Here is a 24,072-nt window from a genome sequence, read left to right on the forward strand (position 1 = left end):
ACCAGCTTGGTTCCTGATGGTGGTACTCCTGAACCGGCTTTCTGTGTCCTATAGTAAAAGCAGGAGGAGGCTGGACGTGCTACGCAGCATGTCCGAACCACAATTTGGGACAATTTTCTGCTGTTTTGTTCTCTGACCTAAAACACAAATAACCAACAGAAACAGAATATTGCACTGAAGAGCTGAGGAGCTTTCCACGAGGCAACATAAGAACATGCCCTCCTTCCATTTCTAGTGAGCTGTCCTCTCTGTGGGACATCTGTACCTTCACTTCCCCACCTCATGGGAAAACTCACAGAAGACAAGATCAAGTCAGCTGGAGGTGAAATGAAGGCTGATAGAAAGCTGTAACACTCACAATAAACTTCAGGGGATGGGTGCAAGCTGGGTTAATGTGCAGCCCTCCACCAGGAAGAACACTTCCTCATGCACCTCTTCGTGGACAATCCTGCAGCGCTCTCTTTCCCTCTGCCATTTGTCAGCAACCATGTTTGCATCACCTCAGATAGATGCTACAGTCATCCCAGTACTCCTTGTGCAAGTGTGCTTACCCTGTAGAGTCACCATAGCTAAATGAATCGGGGGAGCACCCTGTAACAAGCCCTCGTGAGCACCTCTGGGCATGAACACTTTATTCTCATGCATTTTAGGCCATAAATTGGAGATGACAGCAAAGTAATCAGGAGAGTATCATGCTGTGCCTTCTAATCCTCCTGGGCCTCCACTGATTATATAGGAGAAATCCAAGCAGACATGGAATTAAATCACTTCCCTTACGTTGGACTAGCCGAAGCTGTTCCTTAAATGACAGATTGCTAACAGCTACCTTAATGACATCACCCAATATGTCATAAAATTTGCTGCCAACACTATGGATTTTTTTTCCCCCAGCCAGAAGCATTCCCTGGCTGTGGAGCAGAAGTTTCATCGACAAAATGTGGCTCAAGAAATAACCTATAAAGGGTTCTCAGTGCATAAGGTAAGTACCACCCAAAAACTCATTGAAGAATAAAATTATCCTTCTTGGCACTGCTTTCCTGGAACAGTGCCCCACATCAGATTTCTCTAAGTGTTTGTGATTGAAATTATCCATCCACCGTCTCTGCAGGTAGCACTAAAACTCACAGCTTGGGAATAGTATCCAGATCTTTGCCAGATTACTACCCTTGGGTGAAAACTGTTATCTTCTTATTGCTTTCGTGCTTTTTGGAAGGAAACTCTTCCCACATGGGTATTAGCATTAGAGAAGAAACAGATATACTTGTAGTACAATAGCAAGGATTATTTACCTGGAGTCTCACTATTATCCCTTTACTTCCAGGCTCACATCAGTTTTTCTATCAGAACCACAAGTAAAGTGACAACCAGAGCACACATAGCATGAAGATCCTTGGAGAATTTCTGAGAGACAATTTGCAGGTTTCTCTCTATTCTTGAGACACCAGGAATCTAGCTTGCAGCAATGCACCACAAATGACTACCCATTTGCTTTTAAAATGTTACAATGGAAGCCACTTAGGCAGCCATCAACCATGACTGCACAAGAGGTGCTTAATTACCCATTCCTGTAATTCTGTGCTACCTGCATTTTCTCATGAGCATGCCCTCTGCGAGAATCAGCTCAGTTGCATGGACTGTTTACAAAAAGGGCAAATATATTTCTAAGAAAAATACTTCAGTAAGTGGAGCAAATAGTTCAGAAGGAAAACGTCCTCCTTCTTTATCGAGACTTAAACTAAATTCTGATTTATAGTGGAGAGCACTGAAAGTCTCCGAGATTTGGCCCTTCTAATCAAGGTGAGGTTGCCCCTCTCTACGCAGTTGCAGAAAATCAGTGTTGGCTGCTGTTCCTCTAAGTCACTCCGTAAACAGATCCTCTTCTCTATGTATGCCACCCTTCCTGCATGCCACTCCAAGCAGTCATAGCTGAACAACCAGAAGACGTATAGGAAGAAGGCAAAAGAGAAATGCTAAATCTTGTGGGAACTTAAAGCTAGTGCACTCATCTGCATGGTCCCAGAATGCGGCTTGAGTATCTTTGGCAACTCCTCGGGTATCAACTGTAGTTCTGTTCCCTGCAGCAATTCTTGCCAACAGAAAACCCTACTGCATGCCAGTATGCTGGGGATGCTGAAAACCAGTGGTCTGAACAATCTGTCACTCATGTAAGTTCAAAAGAGAATCACTGTGGTGGCACTCACTGGCACCGTGAGTAAATGAGCCATGAGCTATATATCTGGATATGCTGCAGCTCTTTTCTGAGAGAAAAAGCAAGTCAAAAAGAAGTGTAACACGGCTGAATGCTGAAGTGACCAAATAAATAGGATCAGCTAAACCCTGCTTATCTGTCAGTCGTTCCTCCCTGTATGACAGCAGTCCTCCCAAGCCTGCCCATGATGATCACGGCCTCAGTACTTGCTTGGGTTCCTGAACTGATGCATTTCAAGCCATGTCATCTGCTTACGTATCCAGTCATTTTGGTCTTGTCATCCCAGGGAAAAAACTGGTTTGGACAAATGTGTGTCATCACACATCTTTCCAGTGCACGGAGTGAAAGGCTAAAATAATCCCCATGAATTTTGTTCTCCAATTCAGAACTGCACTACCATGATTGCAAAGTGACAGATGTCAAAACCAAGCTGAGTCCCTCATTAATGCAGAGATAAACACACAGAATATGTTGTTTGGAATGACAACCCAGTGTGTTTATATATGTATGCCACTATTTATTGTCCCACAGATGGTTGCTCACAGTGATGTACATCCACAAATATGTTTAATTTTTCTTTTTCCCATGCTAGGTAATCACCATTTTTCCTTGCTTACACCGACTACTACTGAGATGGCCTAGAGATCTCTGAGTTTTTCTAAGGGTGAAGGGTCATGTTGCACAAAGCAGACCCAGAATCCGCATGCAATCAGTTCTTTTCAGTAGTAACAGCCCATGCCCGTAGAGCATTTTTTAAGGAATTATCTCACTCTCATTTTACAGCCGGCAAAACTCAGAAAGGTGAAATGACTTACCCAAGGTCGCACAGCAGGCTCTGTTCAGTACATAGTTACTATTGTTGCAAATTGGGTAGCTCATCAAGCTCGTGCTACTCACACCACTCAAATAAAATTCAAACAATAATTATTATTTTTACTGCAATTTGCAGGGCAGTCAAGGCTGGAGGCCACAATCAGGATTCAGCTTATGTTGGGCTCTGTTCAAACATCAAATCAAACCCAGTCCCTGCTCCAGGGGGCTTGCAGTCTCAGTAGAGACATAATTCTGTGGGAACACAAAACGTGATGGAAAAGGAGGGAAGGAGAGAGGGAGGGACAGAAGGCAGTAACGTGAATGTAAGGGTTCACATTGGTTTAGATAACTGTGAAGTTTGGAAGCTTATTATTACTTAAATTATTTAGGTGGGTAAGAAATATAAGCATGTTACTGACAGCCACCTGTCTAGTTACTTAGGCAGCAGTTTATCTCCATAATCTTAATTGCATGAACACTCTACTTTCACTCCTATGGTCCTTGATTACATTGCCAGACAGCAAGCAACTGGATCCTGCTATCCACTCTTGGGGGGACTGACTCACACTGCACTAACCCCATACTTACATTACACTCTAATTTCTAGAGAGTGATATTATACTTAATTTTACAACTCCTTCTCTAATCTGCTGCTAGGGCAATTCTTGCTGTAGACCTCTTTATGCTATATGTGCATATACATTTTACAGCATGTGAGAATTTGGTATACTAGCTATATACTAATGAAATCATTTCACTCGTGATAACATTTACTAGGATCTGCAGTAGTATAACATGTATTAACTCCCACCTTACCGTCTGTCACTGCATTCTAATGTGGCTCCATGCTAGCAGTATGTTATGTACCAAATGACCATAGAGCCATTCCTCTTTAAAAGACTTAACCGGGTGTAAAATTGATTGCACAAGGCTCGCTTTATGTTTACATCATAAAGACAAATTTTCTCTTCTTGTGGAGTCACACTGCGTTCCATCTGATGGTACAGCAGGATATTGAACATTAAAAGTGTGCAGTGAGATTTCGATATAATGTCATACAATATAAGAATTAATAACTCCCCTAATACTGAATGGCATAGACACAATGGGACTATTTGCAAGAGTAAGATTGCTCAGTACCAAGTCAGGATTGCTGAATGGTCCTTAGAAGTTAACCCCTCACATTTTCTGGTACGGGTCTGCTACCCCATTGTTTATTATAATGCATGTATTTGTATAAATAATGAAAAAGGGTATACAGGAAATATTTGATTGACATTCGTAACCTCAGATGGGTGGGTATTTTTTCTGGATTTCAATTAAGCCAAGCATTTAAAACATGTTTCCAACTCATCAAAGCATGTTCTTAAATCCTTTGCTCAGCTGATGGGGTCTGTTGAAACAAACAGGCAGCTTTTCACTGATGCTAACAGATTCTAGATCAGCACAATACCATAATGTACTCTAGAAGAGCTTGAGAAATCACAATTTAAATACATTCTTTTACAGAACAAAAGAATGAGCATTCATTTACAATGACTTCCCTTGCTCCTATCCTCAACTGGCTAAATCTACATACAAATTAATGACCTATCACAATGTCTGTTGAGGATACAGCATCAAAAATTAAGGCATTGCAGAACTTACGTAAAAAATACTACTGCAATTTCATTTTAGACTATTAAAACTTTTCAGAAAATGATGCTAGGTATGCATTACTACCTGCATTTATTCCTCTCTGACAGGTATCACTGAAGCTCAGCAGAACTGAGGTATTTACTTAAATGATTAGAACCTGACTTTTAGTACTATGATAAATGGAAGCAATAAATAACAACAGCTTTGTTTAGCAATTGTCAATACCTACTTTGCAGCTCTTCATACACTATCCACTAATCTCCTTCAACATCAGGTAATTCAAATGCCTTTATCATATTTCTGATACCTGCATTTATGACACTGCGGCTTTATTTTAATCCCAGGCAAAAGCACATTAAGAAGGAACTGTGATTGACAGTATACTGCTAATTTAGAACAAATTTTACTTATTTAATCATCCCTAACCCCAACTTTATAAATCCAAGACACAGACAAGCCTAATTTAATAAAATCCAATGTATGAAAGCATAGCCTATGTCTCCATTAGCAAGTTGTGTATCGCACCAGAGTGGATCTAAAAAGTGAAACAGCGCTTAGGACCTAATATCCACAACACATGTATTTCAGAGGTTTCACTTTGGACCAGGTCCTGTGGAAGGCACACACATTAGTGGTAGAAGTGCATCTAGTGTACTCCTGGGGGACATCTGGTTCAGTTAATTTAGAAAGAAACCCAGTTTGCGTATCCCAAGACTGTTCCACAATGTGAATCAAACTGTAGTAAGTTGGGACAACTGGAAGATTAACTTTAAAAATGCACTTGTGACCAAAACTAAAAAACTCTTACAGTCAGCCCCGTGGATGGTCCCCTTGCAGACCACTGGCCGAAGCAGGCAGTTTTAGCTGGCTGCATAGGCACTCGGTCAACTCCAGGATCTCTGAAGGCTTTCACAGATGAGAGAACAGCCGTGCCACCCATGCATGGTGGCTCCATTCAGAACAGCTCATGTCCAGGGCTAATCAGGTGCCTGAGACCAGGCTGGCTTCATAACCACAGAGGATGGGATTCAGTTCCAACTGAGAAACCTAAATAAACGTGTTTTACAGGCAAGTTAAGAGTAGAAGCTACGGTTTGATTCACTTGCCAGCACATTGGTGCCTAATGCCACTTGAGCTGTTCTACCACTTGTGAGACATCCGTGTGTAGATGACAGAGAACCTAAAGAAGACCTGTGTCCTTCTGGAAAAGCAGTTAGAGATCAGACAGGATCCTTGAGGCATTTTAAGCAGACACCTAGATGTAGGCAACTGCTTGATGGTTTGGCCTCCACAGACTGACATCATATCCTAAGACCCTGAACACTCCTGGATTCACTGCAGAAAGACTTGACTGGCCTTGCCAGAGCCAGGTGAGGTCTGCCAAGGCCAATGGTGACAGCACCCTACTGCAGTCTGACAGGCTAAGCCACACCTGCATACTCAGGTATTTCACTGCACGTTCTTGGGCACATCCCTGCTGTTGTATCTATGCTTACCCATCGCCTGACGTAGTGTAAAGTGAAATGGAGCTGTCTGTAGAAGCATGCTTTGCATTTGGTTCAGACTTGATCTGGGAAAAAGCAGCCCCAAGGAATAAAAAAAAAAAATAAGGCTCTTGGGAAGAGACAAAAACGCAGTTACAATTTCCCAGACAACGTCACTTTTGCCTTGGCACAATTCCTCCAACATACCATATAATTAAAACTAAATGAAATGTTGTGTTACATGTTTAACGTTCAGCTATTAAATATATCATCTTAGGTTCACATAGAAACTCACTGAATTCAGTAAGGCTAAATTTAAACCCAGATACTTGTATCTGCAGATCTGTCCCTAAGGGTGTAAAATCCCAAACAGATATTTTTAAGTATGCATACTGCATGCAATAGCTTTCATAGAAACATACAAGCTTAAAAGTGTTTAATTTGAAGCTCAGGGTGTGCCTTATATACAGTCGTTTGATGCGCTGAACGCTTGTTTATCCCGTTGACAAAGCGCTCCCTGCTCTCCCTCCCACTCCAGCTGCTGCAGGAGGCAGGAAAGGAGGCAGCAAGGACGGACCAGGGAACTCCGCGTCGCTCCGCTTCCCATCCCGCATAAGCAAAGACCACTTGATGAGCCTGATCTTTCTACAACATCCAGTGCATTTGACACAAACCTATTCACACAAAAAATGAAGCATCCAGTAGCACGTCAACAAGATGAAGAGATTTTACATGTTTCTTAGCTATTTAGGAAGATTGTTTACGTAGCAGCACGGCATCACAAAATAATTACATGCACAGAGAGATAACAAGGGATTTCCTTCTTTAGGAAACATCCTTAGCAAAACTAGATCTCAGGTTAGTCACAGAACTGATGATTTGTACACTGTTTTTCCTGAGACCTTGGTATTTTAGAATATTTTAAAGATTTATTTTTCAACTACTTTCACTTTTAAACATCAGTATTTAGCTGACATAAATTAAATTTTCTTAAAGAAAATTAAATATCCAAGTCACATGAAAATGTTGAACGCAAAGGGAAAATGTGAAGCACATTACTGCAGCAGCTGTTGTTGACACTGTTTTACAGTTTTGCTGGGAATTTAAGTAAAACCCTCGCTTGTTTGGTCAGAATGCCAGGCAGAAATGGAGCCCCACTTGACAGATCCACAGCTCTTGGTCGCTGTCTATTTTTAATCCTAGAAGGCACTGAGATAGCAGCGATAGTGTTTAGAAAACAGAACAAATGGGAGTACAATAGAAAAGAGCATTCACCTAGATGAATCAGTTCTGAGAAATGAGAAAGAGAGGAACAAGGCACGCCGTTACAAACACCGCATTCTGTAATCTCTTTCAGACACTCATCTGTTTCCAGTGTACAGCTCGGTCTTTTACCAAATCTCCTCCCTTTAGAAAGTCGTTGCAGAACCTTGCTGCTCTAATAGTTAGAAACCTTCTTTTAATTTCCAGGCTGAAGTGATTTATATCCAGATAACATCCATTTGTTCTTGTCCCACCATTAGCCACAAGTTTAAAATCATTAGTTTTTACTCTACGGTCTATGGACTCAGGAGGGGTTCATAAACTACTTCTGAGATTTTTGAAGTGTCATGAAGCAAAGCAGGCCTAACAGGCTGCAATTTGCTCTAACAATGCTGCAGGGCATGTAGCATCATCTTTGGAAAAAGTTTAGGAAATCTAATCAAATAAAAGTGAAAATCACTGGCTTAAACAGTCCTTTTCCCTTCCTCTTGTTTTTTTAGCCCTTCCATGTGTTTTTAGACAGCAGTCACGGACACATTATCAACCTTACTCTTTGTACATTAAATTAACCAAGCTTCCCTAGTTTTCTACTTGCAAGAAATGTCACCGGTCACTGGTTTTCCTTTTTGCAGCTATTGCCGTCTCAGTCAGAATTGGACATCAGGGTCCAGAATCCCACATGAAATATCACGGTGCGCCACGTAATGATGACATTGCCCTAAATCAGCTGGAAATACTTCATGCCAGGATCACGTATGCCCTCTTCACAGACACATTACATTGACATACCATCATTGCCATCCTTTGGTGAACAGATACAGTGAGGTCCTCTCTTCACTCCTCGTTATCCATCCTCAGCTGCACGGCCTTTCATTCTGCACCAGTGAGTCCACACCACTACTATCGCCTTGCTCCTCAAGGTTGGGAAATGGTGAAGTGTCAGCTTGGAAATGACTGTTGGTGAGCCAGCTGATGATGCCATACTAACTGATGAATCCGATCAAATACAAATGCCTGACATGAACTAAACACAAGCAATTGTGGCTGGTAAGCCATCAGCATGTTTGGACTATTTTGGACTATATTTTTCTAGTATAATGACCACAAATTGCAATTTCAAGCCTTTTATTTTACTGATGTTCTAATATAACTTCACCAGTAATAGGAAGGCTAAATACTAAGACACAGCAACCAAGTAATAATTAACTTTCTTTAGAGGAACATAAAGCTACAAGGATGAATAATTTTATTTTCATGGAAAGTCTAATACTTCTCTCATGGAATTAATCTTAAAACTTTGAATTAACTCCTTGCGAAGCTACACTGAATGTCTCTCAAGTAAAGACTCAATGCATAACAGTTGTATAGTGTTCAAAGATGTATTAGCGAAGCTGAAGATACCTGGGGAAAATCTGATTTTGAAACACGCAGTCTACATCAGAGAGAAGAGTCATTTATGATTTTTAGGCTCATGAGTAACATTCTCCCACTATCTCTAGGTGAAAAAATTTTTCGTGGCTTGTTCTACATTTTTGATCCCTTCTTCCTCTTGCCAAAGGTTACAAACACCTTTCTTTTTCAAGGTCATTCCTAGGTCTAGTTTCAAAGCTAACTACACTTCATGCAAATTTTTCATCCACAGATTTTTTATTGTTAATTTAAACAAAGAAAAACAGAAATTAATACTATGGCACTGAGTTGCAGTTATAAATTGGTTTAAGTTAAAGAACTAAATCCCATGTCACCTTAACTTTCCTGCACAGATAATTCTTGAGCTCCGCATTTTGAGACTTTGATACATATTGGTTATGTCTACATGGATAAATTAAGCAGTGCCAGGGCGCATTCCCAGGCATTGAAGCTCGACTGTCTACACTATTAAATTGTTAGAATTGTCCCACAGCATGTGTCACAGGAGTGTTTTTAGTCTGTTCCAACTAACGATCTTCCAAAATATTGCCAGGGCACAGTTTGCAAGTTAGGACATGCCAGGAATGGTTCCCAATAGGCAGTATGAGTCCGGTGACCCAGTTTTAGAAGGTAAAAAAAACTAATAGTATGGACACTGGCCAGTGTGCCAGCTGACTCTGCACGAGAGGGTGGGTCTGGACACGCTTAATTTGCAGGTACAGGCATAGCCACTGCATCCCTCTGTTGGGCCCTGGCAAGCTGAAGAGATGACTTGATATGGAAATGTCTGAGCCTAACTTTGAATCTCCAAGAAGCACAGGATCATTTATACAGGTGTTTCACGCTGACACGCTGTCATCTGGGCTGTTGCAAAACAACCCTCTCCAAGACTCCTCTTGTCCACATCAAGAGACTCCATGTTACAAAGAGTTGAGGAGCATTTGCTTTTCTCCAGCCACTCCAGAAGCCTGTTACTGCAGAGGAAGAGGCAGGAGGTCAGACAGGAGGAAAATACGCTGCTGCTAGCCCGCCCTCCTCCCCGCCCTGCTAAAATCTTCCCTCAGCTTAAGAGACCTTGTCCTATTTTATTCACACTTCTGCTGCACACAAAGTTCATCATGACAAAGTATTGTTGGGTGGAGGTTGTAGAGGTACAGTCTAGCGCGGCAGTACAAGACACATTCTGGCCACGTTAATGGCATGAGATCACGCACCGTATTCAATGAACTTCTACAAGGCGCACGACTTTTGACTTTTAGCAGTAAACAAAGGAACGTCCCAATGTTTCACAAGTAGTGTTTTCTAAACCTCTCAACTCAGAATATTTGTCTTTGACCTTGCAAGTACAGCATGTCTACCTATCTTCTCTATAAACTTTTCCTTTCTGAAAGATAACCAGAAAAATAAGGAAAGTGGAATGTGTGACAACTCATCAACTGTTTGAAATAATTTATTTCTAACCGTTTATTCTGTAGCTCTCTCCTTCTGATGCAGTCTCAATTACTTGACTGAATAATATTCTCTGAAATAGCACATGATGTGCTTGTATCAAAGAGGCTCTCCACAGAGGCCATCAGCTACCTTTTAAAATCAATGAAATTCATAAATTTGCATCTGGCTTCTCAAGGAGAAAATAAAGGAACCTTTTCCCCTGGTACGTATGACCTTCTCATTCTAAGGCCAGCTTGTTTCAAGTCTTCTGCATCTTTGAATGCCAACGTGAAGACCGATAATATCTTTCTTAGAATAGATAGATCTTGAAGTCTATTATATTCCCCTTCTTAAGGATTCTAGCCATAATTCTCTCTTAGTAATTGGGATTTGCACACTGTTCCACACGGTAATGCATATTCTAGCTATTCACTCTGTCATGCTGCCACTGCATTTTTAACAATGCTGATAGCAACCAATGTTATCGAATTCTGCAGACTTTTCAGGCTCTAGGCTTGTTCATGTCTTTTTTTCATTTCACCATTTCTGCACAAAAATGTTTTTATTTTTTTCCTTTGTGATGCCTCACGACTGTGACCCTGCCATTCCTCGCAGCTGGATCTTGTTAGTTTTCAAATATTGAGTCCACACTGTCTGATCACACCACAGATTTTCTGTTCTGATATGTTTGCTGTCTTTATGTTTGCAAGATCAAAGCTAATGCTGTTTATACCACAGTGCTAAAAAGGTTCACTTCTCGAAAGGTAAAATAACCTTAGTGTTTGAAATCTAGCCTTCTTTTATTCCATGCTTTCTACTGCTGATAATATCCATGTTTCTCCTCTTCCTGGCTTCATTTTCCCACACAGCAATTTTCTTCATTAAACTTTTAGAAGGAATTTTTTAAGAACTCAGCAGCAGCTGTATCCTATGCCAGTGAAGCCCCTTCAGGTGCAAGAAAGTAGAGCTGCTTTCCAAAACCCCACTCCCATTTCTCTTTTCCAACGATATTAAAGTTCTCAGCTCCCCACATTTCAATAGGTGATATTCTCCTCTTTTAAATTCTCTCCCAGTTTCTTTCTCCCCTCCTTTCTTCCCTCCCATACATCTTTTTTTCAGTGAAATGGAAGTCATCCTCAAATTGCCTGGATAACTTCATGCATTTCCTTTTATATCTTACTATTCTGTTATCTTAGTGTTTTTCAAACAGTGGACCACAGCCCCCAGGATGTTCATAAAAGGCAACTGGGAGAGTTAGAAGATGCTGAAATTTTTATTACACTCTAAAACAAAAGAAAATATCTCTTCTCCATTCCCAAAACACCTTTATCCTTCAAAAACAAGTTTTGCTATCAAAATCTCAAATCACTCATACAAATAAATGATATACACTTCTTACATGATACATTTTAGCCAGGTTCCCTCGGGGATCAAGACTGATGCTGCTGTGTGATTTTGAGCCTGATGACCAATTTCAGCCAAATTTGACTGATGTTACAAGCCTCCAAGATACTAAACTTCTGCAAGTTTTCTGAAAAAGCTGGTTCTTGGGCAGAGCAGAAAGAATTCCAAATTCCCACCAGTGGAAGGACAGGGATAGTTTATCCTTTAACAAATCTAGGTGGCAACTTGAGGACATCAAATCAACACAAGAATAGCTTTCTGCCAGCTATAACAGATGCTGTGTCCTTGTCAGCTACACAGATGAACAGCCTAGAAGGAGTCAGAGACTTTAGCTACCGAAGGCAAAGGATGACGGGATGCAGGAGAGAACTTTTGATATTGTGGGCAGAGGGTATTTGGGGAAAGAAATTAATTGGAGAGCAACTGGGGCACAGCATTCCTCTCTCATTTCCACTGTTCACAGGATACACCTTTTACCTTCATTTTTGTAACCAAAGCATGAAATACATGAAAATGTTTACTTCAACCAAAGTAATGAAACTGAAAAGGCTGCACAGCCCCATCGCTCTCTTCACCCACAACTTCAAAATAAAACCTTCAGCTCTTCATCTTTCCAACCTATCCAACTCACATTAGCACACGAGCCCTTCCCAAGCCGGTATGGCAATACTCATCGCAGCCAGTGTGACCGCAGCAGAGCGGAGGCTACCATGGGGCACTCCCAGCCCAAGGATGAGGGAGGCACTGGGGATCTCTATTAAGCCCAACGGGAAACTTTCCTCTGGAGCTGAACGGACAGAAAAACATATTGGCAGCATGATTTCTCCTCTGGGAAAAAGAAGCACATGCACCAGACCCACTTGAATTAGGAGATGTCCTTATAGGCTTGATGAGACAGTCTGTTTGTTGGCAAGCACAGCACTCAGCTCTCTTCCCTGCTCCCTGCCTGCCCACACAGCCCCAGCACCCCATTTCCCCAAGACGTGGAGGCAATCCTCATTTTACCATGTTCAGAGGCCTCAGTATCTCTGATTTTTCAGAATTTTCTCCCCAAAGGTCCAACACCCATGACTGCTCATACACCACTAAATAATCTCAGTTGCCTCACCCTGTGGGCGGGGTGGCGGGTGTTAATGCTCTTATTAAAGTCAGCATCAATGCAGAAACTCAGTTCAAAAACCTGCTCAATGTTCCTGGACTTGCCTTCCTCTCCCTTCAGCCTCCTGTGTGCCTCTTGCTTTACAGCTGGGGTACATGGTGGGAACAAAAGCTGGCAGCAGTACTGGTTAAAGTCCTTTGCTTCTGGTGAGTTAGGCCATGCCTCTTAGAAAGAGGCACCCAATCTTGTGTAAAAACTTCAAGTGAAGAAAAAAACACTTTAAAGATAATTAACAAATGAAACTTAACAGGTTACAAATGTATACACCTCGTGGCTAATGCAAATTTGTATAACTTCAGCATCCAAATACAGCATTTGTCAAGTTAAGGAGGACTGCATGACTTGAAATCTCCCCCGTAGGTCCTCATACACCATAATCTGTCAATTTTTAATCTTCTTTTGAATAGCAAGAAATTTCATCCTTTTAGCTCTTCTTCCTTCATTTATTCAAACGAGTCCTGAAACACTTTCTACTTTATACTTGAAAGGGAGCCTTGACAGATGTTTGACCTGGACAGAGTGTGCACGGGAACCACTGTGGGCAAGGGCAGTCCCATTTTTTGCGCACGCATTTAGGGACCACATTGAACTTAAGTGCAGCACTGCAGCGAGAGCTCACATGCAAATGCCCGTCTACCACAGCCTCTAGTTTCTCTTCTAAATAACTGTTTTCCATAACACATCATTTCCATAATTCTCCCATCCGTACGACACCTCCTACATTTTGATCCCAAGAAGTCTTACACTGCATTTGGTGTATTAAAATACAGGCTGTTGAAGCAAGCCCAGGTTATTATGACATCCAAATCAGTCTATAGAATTAGTTATCCTTACTATAATTTATTAAACAAATAACTGTAAGTTATTAAACAAATCATTTCTGTGCCACCTGCAAAGTTCAGCAGCCATAACTGTATATTACTCTCCCAACTAATTGTTAAGGATACTGAGGTTACAAACAAGATCCTTGTCTGACTCCACTAGACACCCTGCTCAAATACTGGCGCAAGACTGTGGTTTATTTCTAGCCTTCTGGAATTTACCCCTATACCAAGATCTGACAAATGGCAGTAACAAAGGCTCTGAGAACATCAAGGTCAAGCCTTTTAAGACTCTTACATAAAAGTCACCTGGTCCTGCAGACTGATTTCAAGCATAAAGGCAAACAACACCACAGCTGCAATGAAGAATTTCACCTTTTCATTCTGAAACTATTCCCTGGTTTAAATGAACTTTTAACTGCAGCATGTAATAACCTCTCTCTTATGGCTGCTTTGGCTCCAAAGAACTGGCAATTGAGTAATATGAAACCAGTTTCAAAAACTGGTTTAAAACAGGTGCAGGGAAAACCTGGGGAACCACAGAAAGACTGATAGCTGCACTATGTAAATCGGTAAGAACAACGCAAGACAACAGAGTATGTCAGTACGTGCACAAACATGGCATATTTGTGTGACGAAAGGAAGTGAGTAAGGTAGGACCAACACACTTACTTTAAGTCATTTTCCACAAAACTACTAGAGTTCTCCAAAGAAGTAAAAAATAATGCGTACCATGGAAATTTTCGTTAACAAAGTCCACTTGGGTTTCCAAAAGACATTTGATAAATCTGTCATTCATAAGTCTTAAAAAACCTAAACTCCCAGAGGATAAAAATAAATGTCCTTGCAAGGATAAATAATTAGAAACAGATGGCAGGAGAATACTGTCAATTTTCCAAGCGGAGAGAGGTCAATGGTGGACTCCTGCAGGGATCTGTGCTGGAACTTGGGAGCTGCTCGCTTATTTATAAATGAGCTGGAAAACAGGGTAAATGGTGAGGTGACAAAGTTTGCTGCTGATACTCATTCAGGGTAGCTAAGATAAGGGCTGACTATGAAGAAAGACTTTACAATACTGAGTGACTAGGCAATAAAAAGGCAAATTAAAGTCAATGTAGATAAACGAATATGAAGTCATTTCTTTGAGGGGAAAAAAAACTAACTACACAAAATGATGTGCTCCAAGGTAAGTATTACTACTTCAGGACTGAGATCTTGGGGTTATAATAGGTAGTTCTGTGAAAACATCAGCCCACTATTCACTAACAGTGAAAAAGTGAGTATTAGAAATTACTAGGAAAGGAAAAAAGAATGAAAGAGAGAACATTATTATGCCACTGTATAAATGGCTGGTTTGTCTGTCTTGAATATTGTGTGTAGTTCTGGTCCCACCGCCTCTGAAAGGACACAGCAGCCTGGAAATGGCTGCGGGCAGGGCAGCAGGGATGAACACAGGCATGGTACAACCTAACGGCTAAGGAATGACTAAGAAGCCAAAGATTCATCAGGTCTCAAAACCAGGTAACTGAAGAGATACAGCAAAGGTGTAATCAGGACAAGCACAGGGAAGGTGTCTGGGAGTCCCTGTTCACAGCCTCTTTCAATACACAAGCTGGGGGGATCCAATGAAATGTATAGAACCCTACTGAATCGTTACACAACACATACTAAGCTGTGGAACTCCTTGCTCTGGGGCACTATAAACGCTAAAAGTTTACACAGGTTCAAAACGTGACCAAAGTCATAAAAAAGAAATTCCAGCAAGAGCTTTTAAATGCCAAGGCTTATCTCAAGAAATCCCTGAACAAAAGTGCTGGAGGACAGAGAGCATGAGGGCAAAATGAGCTTTCGCTGCTCCGATGCTTCTGTGGGCTCATGTCACAGACCACTGTTGGAGATGACTGGACTAGACGGGCCTGTGGCTTGACCAAGTACAGAGGTTTTATGTCATTTTGTTCAACTGTCTTCTTATTGCGGACATGGGCTTAGGCATCTCCTGAAAAACATATATATTGGTTTCATCCTACTTGTCCATGGGACACTTCTATGCCTTTCTTTCGCTTTCTCTACTTTTCTCTTTCCTGTAACTTGCAACATCCTAGTAAAGAAAAAAAGTAATGACAAATGTCTAATAATGAAAAAAATCACAATGACAGAACTGAAGCGTTTAATTTATTTAACTTATAAAGGAATAAATCTCAAGAAATATCTTTATTTGTGAGGTTTCTTGCAAACTTTAGATGCAGGGTAGTAAAGAGCAATAATACCTCATTTCTAATGCTTTCACTAAGTGTTTGTGTTCATGCAGCTGCTCAAATTAGGCAAGTGTATGTGCATGTGTTTGTACATATAATTTTGAAATTGCAGAAGGGAGGCTACGGTATGGAGAACGAGGCTGCCAACACTGGCTCTCAAGATATCAAGTGTACCCTGACAGCATTATGCACATGGAACAACAAAAGCAGTCTAAGCCATGGCAAAATCATAAGGGAGTCTAATCTATGTTGTCCTCACGTACACAAAGGGAATAGTTTTTTTCGTAGGATTTTTCTGCTTAATCATGTCATAGACATGATTAGACAGCAACAAGGATTGAAAATGCATGTGTCCAAGATACTGTTTATCTTTTCCTTATTTAAAAAACACCTCTTCAAAACAAGAGCTATATCATGCTGACAATTTATAATGACTCATGCAGGACAGAATGTGACCAAAATCTTTCCTTTAAAGAAATTCGTTCCTAAGCTTTTATTTGCAATCCTAAATAAATCATGATCCCACATCAAAAAACTGCTTCTACGGAGATCTAAATTACATCAATTTTAAGTATTATTATATGATCTAACTGAATGCTAACACTACTAAGGTACATAATAGCAAGCAAAATCAAAGCTCTACTCACTTGCTTATTTTACTACTTCAGGTCCAATTTTGCTCCTGTACTACACAGAACTATATGCATATGTAGATGACATTACTATATTGTTATTTGTGAGATAAGCATCTTGAGCTTATAATTGCCTATCACTTATACTCTCAAAACAGTAAAATAATAACAGAAGTAGGTCATATAGCTCATAGAAAACCTATCAGAACTCATTATAACTCTCTTGTCCTGCACATTTGATTCTAAGTTATCCTTCTGTCCCACCACCATTGCTTTCTTCTTCGAAGGATTCAACCCGAACCAATATGGATTTTCTGGTAGTTTTCTCTGCCTTTTGAGAAAAATTTTTGAGGTAATACAGAAATGAACAGTCAGGTAAATGCTGAATTAAGGTACAACATTCAGCAAACAACAGTGTCAGTCTCTTTCAACACCCAACATTGTTCCAGTTCTTCCAGGGCATTCACATACAAATCGGGAAAGATGGCCAATAACAACTTGGCTATACATGTATTCCCCTATTGTTTTAATTTTGGAGGTAAGCAGTCTGAAAAGTGATTCTGCTGCTGATGTAAATCTCCTTTTGTTGACTTTTAATGCCAACAGTGCATCTACGAGCTTTGGAGATGACAAAAATTCTGTGTTATTTTGCCTGAAAACATATCTTCAGTATCACACCTGCACACGTGCAGCATGGATTAGCTGGTTGGGCTCCCCTAAATCAGCTGCATGCAGTGGTTTCTAAACATTATTATTCACGTGTGCAGAAATGCAGTAAAGGAATCGGATTCATTTTTATCTACCTTGCACTAGCTTCTCTTGGCATAAAGCAGTGGAACCATATAAATAAAACACCATTATCTCTGATGCTGGGAAGTGTAAGGGATTTGGAAATTGTGCTGTCCTGCTGCATACCGGACATGAACAAAACAGGCTGAGGATGCACCAAACCAGTGAATATTCATGCCACCTTTTACCAGCGGAGCCATAAGGAGAGGAGACAGCTGAAAGCGAAAGTCCTTAATGGAGCAGAGGAGACGTCAGTGGTGCAAAGATGAAACAGTTTGCTCTGCCTGGAGCCCAGTGACATGACTGTGTACAATTAATAAAACCATATCAGAATGCGTGTTACTGAACAGAGTAGCGACCAGCATCAAAGAGGATTCCCGATGCAGAGATATTGAACCCAAACCTAGTCTCACTAGAATCAGGGAAAAATCTACCAACTTCAAGTGACTGCAATCAATCCCCAAGTGATAAAGAAAGAAACCATACGGAAACTTAAGTGACAGAAACAGCATAAAAACATATATAACACACATAAAAACAGCATCTCAAAGAGAAATGGTTAAAGCTGTTTCATACAAACCAGAAATTTCCACTAAGCCTCATGGACTAGGTGGCAAATTGAATAATGCTGAAGCTGCTCAGCAAACAACTCAGAAGAATTATTGCTTGGAAACTGAAATGAATGTAGGTCAATTAAGGGGACTGAAAAAGTGATTGTGAGCCCATTTTGGAGACATTTTGCTCTGTTTCCCTAAGAGCTTAATCCTGCAAAGCCCAAACTTCTCAATTTCAGGGTTTTATTGAGGGGACAAGTAGAAGGTATGCTTTGATTTTAGACTTTTTTTTTTCCAAATTATTGAAGAATTGATCTTTTCTATCTTGGTAAAACTAATTACTATCTCAACTCTACAGACCATTCTTTTCTCCTCCTTTGCCTCCCAGCTGCACACAAATTACCAGTTCTCTACTAACTCAGAGGGAGAGCTGTGTTGGATATGCAAAAAGGGATGTCCTGGTGTTCTCCCTCTTTCTTATCGTGCGCTTTCCCCAGGGAGACACTGGATGTGATGGGGAAAGTCAAACAAAGTCAGGAGACCTTCCGAGTCAAAACCAGCAACTGAAATTAATTTTTTTTTTCTTTACACTCCTAACGTACAGAGGAAAATAAACCTTGCGAACGGTGGGCACAGACCCCAACCAAAACTCATGCCTCTAACATCCAACGACCTCAGCTGCCCTTCCAGTTGGGCAGCAGAAGACTCCCGCTGAACCGAAGCGGGCTCTGCCTTGACCAGGTGGAAGCCGGGGCTCAGGACTGACCTTCAACAGGCTGGCAGGTGCCTTCACCCACCGTCGCCCACTCGAGGCGGCCCCACGGCCCCACTGCCATTTTCTCCTGACCTTTAGCGGCAGACCAAGCGCCGGAGGACAGCCCTCCCTGGGGCCGTTTGATGCTCACGGGTCGCTTCGCAGGCCCGAAACCGGACCATTGCTCGGGGCACCCCTGCTCCTCGGCGGGGTGCGAGGGGCCGAGGGCTGCGCCTGCCCTCGGCCCACGCTCGGTACCCAGGAGGGCGGCGGGGCGGCCCGGGGCAGGCACCGGCCCCGCTCTGCAACGCTGCCGGCGCCTCCCGGCCCCCCCGGCACCGCCCGCCCCGGCGGGGCGCCCCGGGCCCGCACCGCCCGCCCCCCCCCCGCTCCCGCCCCGGGCGGCCGCCGCCGCCGCAAGTTTCTCCAGAGCCGCCCGCGCCCGCCGCGGGGCCGGGGAGGGCAGGGCCGGGCGGGGCGCCGCCGAGGCCCCCCCAGGGCCGGGGCCGCTGCCCCCACTCACCCGAGGTCAGCTGCATCCAGGCACAGATCTTGTAGACGGTGGCTGTGTTGCAGAAGAAGAAGAGGATGAAGCAGACGATGCAGGCGATGATGAGCATCATCGAGAGCCCGATGAAGAAGGAGGCAGCTTTGAAGGCTCCCGAGGGCAGGCTGGAGAAGTCCGTGAAGCTGCCCCGGCAGGTGAGTTCCCGGCTGAAGCCGTTGCCGATGCAGTAGTGGAAGAGCCCGAAGTAGCCCGCCTGCGGGGTGTCCACGCCGTCCCCGATCCAGTAGGGCTGGATGAAGCACACCACGTTGACGATGGCAAAGCAGATGGTGAAGATGGCCCAGAGCACGCCGATGGCCCGCGAGTTCCGCACGTAGTTGGTGTGGTAGATCTTGGCCGCCTCCTGAGCCGGGAGCATCCCCGCTGCTGCCGCTCCTGACGAGCCTGCTCCTGTCGCCGCCGTCCCTGCAGCCGCTCCGGGCATCCTCGCCGAGAAGATCCCCCCTCCCCTTCCTCCTCCTCCTCTCCTCCTCCTCCTCCTTCTCCTCCTCCTCCTCCCCGCTCGCTCCGCTCGACGCGACGCGCTCCGCCGCCGCCGCTGCGTGCGAGAGCCGGCGAGCCCCTCCGCCGGGCTTCAGCGGCTCCGCGCCAGCAGCACCAGCAGCGGCGGCGGCGGCAGCACCGGCACGGCCCGCCGCCGCCTATCGGGGCTCAGCGCTGCCGGGCGCCGCGCACCGCCCGCCCCGCAGCCCGCCCTCCCGCCGCCGCCCGCGGCTCCTCGCCGCGCCGGGCGCCGGCCGCCACAGCGCCCGCCGCGGGGCCGGAGTCGCCCCGCCGCCCTGCGCAACCACCGGCCGCCGGCGGGAGCGGGGGGGCACGGCTGAGGCGCCGTCCCTGAGGAGAGGCGGCGGCGCGGGAGGCGGCGAGCGGCCGTCGGCGCCCTTTCGGCGGGCGGGAAGGGAAGGGCGGGCCCCGCGGGCGGCGGGGGCTGCGGCCGCGGCCTCCCCTCAGCCCCTCCGCCGGCGGCTGCCGGGGCGCCGCCCCCGGCCGGGGCAGCGGCTGCCTGGCTGAGCTGCTCATGCTGGGTGTCCTGGGGGACACGTTCAGGCAGCGGGTTTTAAAGTTGAGAAGCCGCGTGTGGGTTTCTTTCTTGTAAAAACCTGTGAGATCCGTTCCCTCACAGAACATCAGTCGCTCTTCAGCCGGGGGCTGTAACTGCTGAATCCCCCGTGGTGCGGCGAGCAGCGGCCTCCTGCCCCGGCACAGGGGGAGCCCCGAGGCGCTTGTCCCCTGCCCGGAGCAGACCTCTGCCAGGGCGAGGTCTTGGGGCTGGGAAACACAGAAGTGAGGGGCTGCTCCTCACCTCAGGAGGCAGGATGGCGGCCGTGGAGAAGACGACCGCCATGAACGCAGCGCAGCCGTGGGGCCACGGTGGCCGCAGCTCTTGGCGTGGGTGGGCGAGGTGGCACCGGTGGCAAAGAGCAGCTCCGCTCCAGTCAGGTGGCTTTGGCCTGGCACTCAGTGCGTTGAGCATGTTGGCGTGCAGCAGTGATTAGCATATATTAATGAGCAATTAGCATCTGGTAATAATCATTCCTATGGCAGTGACACTTGGATTTGCAGTCCCCGACCTATGCATTGAGCCTGAGTTAATAACAGTAATTGATGGCACATATATAAGGCGCTCTGAGGGTTGTCCTCTCCTGGGACGTGCTCGCAGCTGGAGTGGAGGGAGGTTGGTGAGAGCGAGCAGCCGCGCCGGCCGCCAGCCGCGGCAGGCTGCCGCTCGGTGCCGGCAGAGGGCCGCACTCAATTAAATATTAGTGCTCATCAGCGCCCGGGAGGAGGGAGACTCGTGTGGAAATTACTCCTGGCATTCATTAAAAATTTTTCATTCGCTTCAGACAAAGTTTGATTTCTGCCCCGTGACTGCCAAAAACCAGGCACAGCCCAACGGAGTGAGCACGCCAGCCCTTCCCAAGCTTGCCGCAGAGGGGCTAGGAAGGGGCAGCACCTGCTAACAGGTTTTCAGGCCCCCATGCTCATGTCGGGGGCAGAGTCAGAGCTTTGAAAGCTGTTGCCAAAGGGTGGAAGCACAAGGGAGCCGCCTCAGTGCGGTCAGGTCACGCTGTTGCTGCCCTGCACGCGGGAGCGCTCCCCTCGCGGAGGGCAACGGGGTGGCACACGTGGCATGGGCTTGCTCAGGCACAGGTAGTGTAGGCCCCAAATACTCACACTTGCCTCACTTTCTTAGGCAGGTGGGTCCAAGCGTGCAAACTACAGCTAAAATTCCTGGAGATTCAGTTCCCACCGAGGATGCTTTGTCCAATGCTGACAGAGATGCCCGGGTGTGCTCCACCGCCTCATCTTGCTCCTACTGCAGTTGCTGCACGTGACCAGACCGCTCATACGCTGCCTTCAGAGACTAACTGACCTTGTTCCTGCCTCGAGTGGCAGGAGGAGTGATGGTCTTTCCCTTCCGTGCTCGGTCCTGTTTTCTCCAGGCTGAGGCTAGCGGGGCCCCAGGGGCCGGTGCAGGACGCCTGCCTGCTGTGCTCTGAGGGGCCATGGAGTATGGAGGTGAAGACAATATGAGCCTGACCTAGAAGGCAGGAGGAGACCTGGAGTGGCCCAAGACAAACAATTTAGGGATGGAGGTTGGAGTGAGGGTTGGGCAAAAAGTTCTGAGAGCAAAAAAAGAAAGTGGGGAAGGGGTCTGGACCAAATAGGTTTAGGGATAGCGGACCTGTGATTGTGCACACAAGGAAGATGAAACCTGGAATCAGTATGGCAGGAAGAAGAGATTTGGACCTGGGAAGGAGCCAGGAGAGAAGAAATGAGGTGCTCTGCAGAAGAGATGGACCAAGTGAACTGGGGAGGCGGAAACACTGAGATTGGAGGAGAAGCCAGGGGGAGGACAGTCAGACTGGGGTAGGGAAATGTGGGAGGCAGTCTGGGCAAGAAGGGGAAAGGCCAGAAGCAGAGGAAGATACTAGGATTCTGCTGACAAGCTGCGTAAAAGAGTGTGGGAAAGGAGAAGTGATTGCCTGTGTCTGGGCAGTGGCTGGTTTGGTTGTCTTGGGATGTCCTCTCTGGCCTCCAGCACCAAAAGGGCACAGATTTCACGTGGACTCTAAGTGATACCTGCCAGTCCTTCAGTTTAATGCATCGAAAATGGGAAAGTGGTACTAGATGTCTGTTTTTTTGAGGCACCTGAATCACTCTGGTTGTGTCCCTCGCTAGAGCTTTGAATCCTCTAGTCTTACTCTTCTGTATCACAGCTTTCTTCAGAATACCCGAAAACAGGCTCAGGAGGCTTTTTTTATAGTTCTTACCACAATTATATGTGTGCTTCATAGTCTTAGAAAATGTCATGTCTTTATGAGATAGAAGGTGGGTATATTCTGGACAGAACAGTTAAAAGGCAGCTGGGACCTCATTTCTCAAAGCAGAGCTCCCATGGATTTTGGTTGCAGCAGTTCTGCAAGCGAGGCCTCAAAAGGAGCCCTACTGAGTTGCTGCTCATCTCTGAAAAGTTTTAACATCTTGCCTGGCATCACAGAAGAATGCTGTGGCAGAAGTAGGGATAGTCTCCAGCTCTTCAGGACAGCTTTCATCATCTTAATCCTCAGAAGATTATCCTTCCTCTCCAACAACCTGTTGTACCTCCACTATTTTTCTCCCTGGGAATTAACTGGGTCCCAGCCCTGTGGCTGCCATCTAATCTCATCTAAAAAAGTCAGTCTTAAGCCAGGATTTTCATCAAAAGCTTTTTCAACGGGTGAAACAGGATTCTCATCATCCTGATCTTTCTGGACAGCAGATGCTGTCTCACGCACCTGATAAGGCAGGATCCTGTTTACCAATTAGCGAGTGAGCATGCAACGCAGAACAAAGGGGATGTAAATCAAGTGGCACAGACAGCTCGGTTTTTGGCACATCCTGTTCAGTACTGGATTTTACAACCACAACATTGTTTTTAAAAACATTTTTGTGTGCATGTGTGGTTATAAAATAGGCAAGTTTAAAGAGAATTTATATAATCTTTAGAACTATAATTTGTGCCCCAAATTGGCATGGACCATACTATTGATCATTTTATCTAACCACAAACGTGCTCATTTTTTGTATATATAGATCATTACACAAAACACACAATAAAGCTTGTTATTTGGTTAATGCTTCTAATCACTTACAGCTCTTCTCTTTGGAACTAGTCAGTGGTGGAGCGGCAGTGGAGAACTGCTTAGACATTTTGTTTGGAGCGCTATGGGGAAGGGCTGTACGTTGTGCCGGGGAAGCCCTTGGATACGGTGGGTAAGAACAACAGATGAATGCAGTTGCTGGGCCGTGGGCGATGTCTGGCAAGAAATGCACATCTGGGAATTCATTGATATTCATGTGGTGTGAAACTAAGAGAAAGATAGTGGGGAGAAGGAGTGAATGCACGGCTGGAGAAGAGTTAGCAAGAGAGAGGACTTACTTACACAGAAAACAAAGAAGCCTGTGAGGAGGGAATGGGGTAATAGGAAGTTGTGTGTTAATAAATAAATAGCAATAAAGGTGTCTAACGATGAATGATCAGTTTTGGTGGGGCCGGACCCTGCTAGGGTGACAGCTGAGGGAACTGGGAAGAACTGTCGAGCGCATGAGAACGTGCCCACGCAGACACACGCAAACCTCCATGGGAGCGAGATGCCCCCGTTCAGGCACCCGACTGCCTCTCGCCCGCCCCTCTGAGCAGTTTCCCCCATCCAGCCGCTTAAAGTGCAGCTCTGCATTCGAGGCTTTTTTTCCCCGCTTCCCAGAGGGGTCTAGGTGCCAGGTGGCTTTTCATATCTGTAGCTGCACCTAGGAGTACGTGAACTGCTCCACGTCTCTGGGACTTTCCTCCCAGGTTTCTGTGGTATCACTGGCTACCACGTTCACCCAATGCCTATCAGCGACC

At 44.9% G+C, this 24,072-nt stretch overlaps 1 protein-coding gene across 1 annotated transcript in view; it reads right to left on the reverse strand.

Moving 5' to 3' along the window:
- Nucleotides 1-19,608, reverse strand: part of LHFPL3 (LHFPL tetraspan subfamily member 3) — a gene marked incomplete at both ends in the record, with an annotated part of 183,617 nt that extends 164,009 nt beyond the window's left edge. Inside the window, one exon of the mRNA XM_082310226.1 lies at nt 19,140-19,608. Within this exon, the coding sequence (XP_082166352.1) occupies nt 19,140-19,608 (469 nt within the window). The remainder of the gene's footprint in view (nt 1-19,139) is intronic.
- Between the last annotated feature and the right edge of the window lie 4,464 nt (nt 19,609-24,072).

This window comes from Platalea leucorodia, assembly GCF_965183815.1.
Source record: "Platalea leucorodia genome assembly, chromosome: 4".
NCBI classification, from domain to species: domain Eukaryota; kingdom Metazoa; phylum Chordata; class Aves; order Pelecaniformes; family Threskiornithidae; genus Platalea; species Platalea leucorodia.